This window comes from Trachymyrmex cornetzi, unplaced genomic scaffold (genome assembly GCF_001594075.2).
Source record: "Trachymyrmex cornetzi isolate Tcor2-1 unplaced genomic scaffold, Tcor1.1 scaffold122, whole genome shotgun sequence".
NCBI lineage: Eukaryota > Metazoa > Arthropoda > Insecta > Hymenoptera > Formicidae > Trachymyrmex > Trachymyrmex cornetzi.
This window is the reverse complement of record NW_017295784.1, coordinates 319,598-320,261: the sequence shown is the minus strand read 5'-3', so window position 1 is coordinate 320,261 and position 664 is coordinate 319,598. Positions and strand designations below refer to the sequence as shown.

Here is a 664-nt window from a genome sequence, read left to right as displayed (position 1 = left end):
GCATTTCCTCTTAAGGACATATTCTTTAGGTAATTTTGAGACGAAAATCCTAATACGAAAATGTCGAGGAATAGTTTTTAAACTATAATTACTTAAAGATATAAGTGTGTAATTCAAAAAATTATTGTAGTCTCGACATTTTCGTATTAGGATTTTCGTCTCAAAATTTTACCTCAAGAATACGTTCTTAAGACAAAATACGGTAGTGTCGGACACCTGTAACGTATAAGTACATATAGAAATAAAAAGTAATACAAAAATAAGTAAAACACCGTTATTAATTTATATCAACTTTTTTATACGTATTAAGGTACAATTTCACACAGCGTCAAAACGCTAGCAGCTCTCTCCACTCTGCATGACCCCCTATGAGCAGACATTTTGCCGCTTGAAGTTTGGAGAGGCCCAACTACAACGAAAAACAGATATGTTTAAATCGTTTCTGACCATTTAAAAAAATGAATTTCGGCAATGACAATGGCAGTAAACAATAGTAACTCTTCTAATTTTCTTGCAATTTTTGTATAATTGCACACAATATCAGCACACAATTCGCCGTTTCTTAACTTTTTTAACTACTAGCGATAGTAATCTACAGGATGGTCCAAAAGTTCGTTTACATTTCAAATGATGATTAAAAAAAACCTACTTATGTGAGATAAAA

General features: G+C 31.6%; 1 protein-coding gene across 1 annotated transcript in view; it reads right to left on the bottom strand.

The window, feature by feature from the left end:
* Nucleotides 1-366: 366 nt before the first annotated feature.
* LOC108768297 (cell wall protein DAN4-like) overlaps nucleotides 367-664 on the bottom strand; it is a 3,595-nt gene continuing 3,297 nt past the window's right edge. Inside the window, exon 4 of the mRNA XM_018518683.1 lies at nucleotides 367-409. Within this exon, the coding sequence (XP_018374185.1) occupies nucleotides 367-409 (43 nt within the window). The remainder of the gene's footprint in view (nucleotides 410-664) is intronic.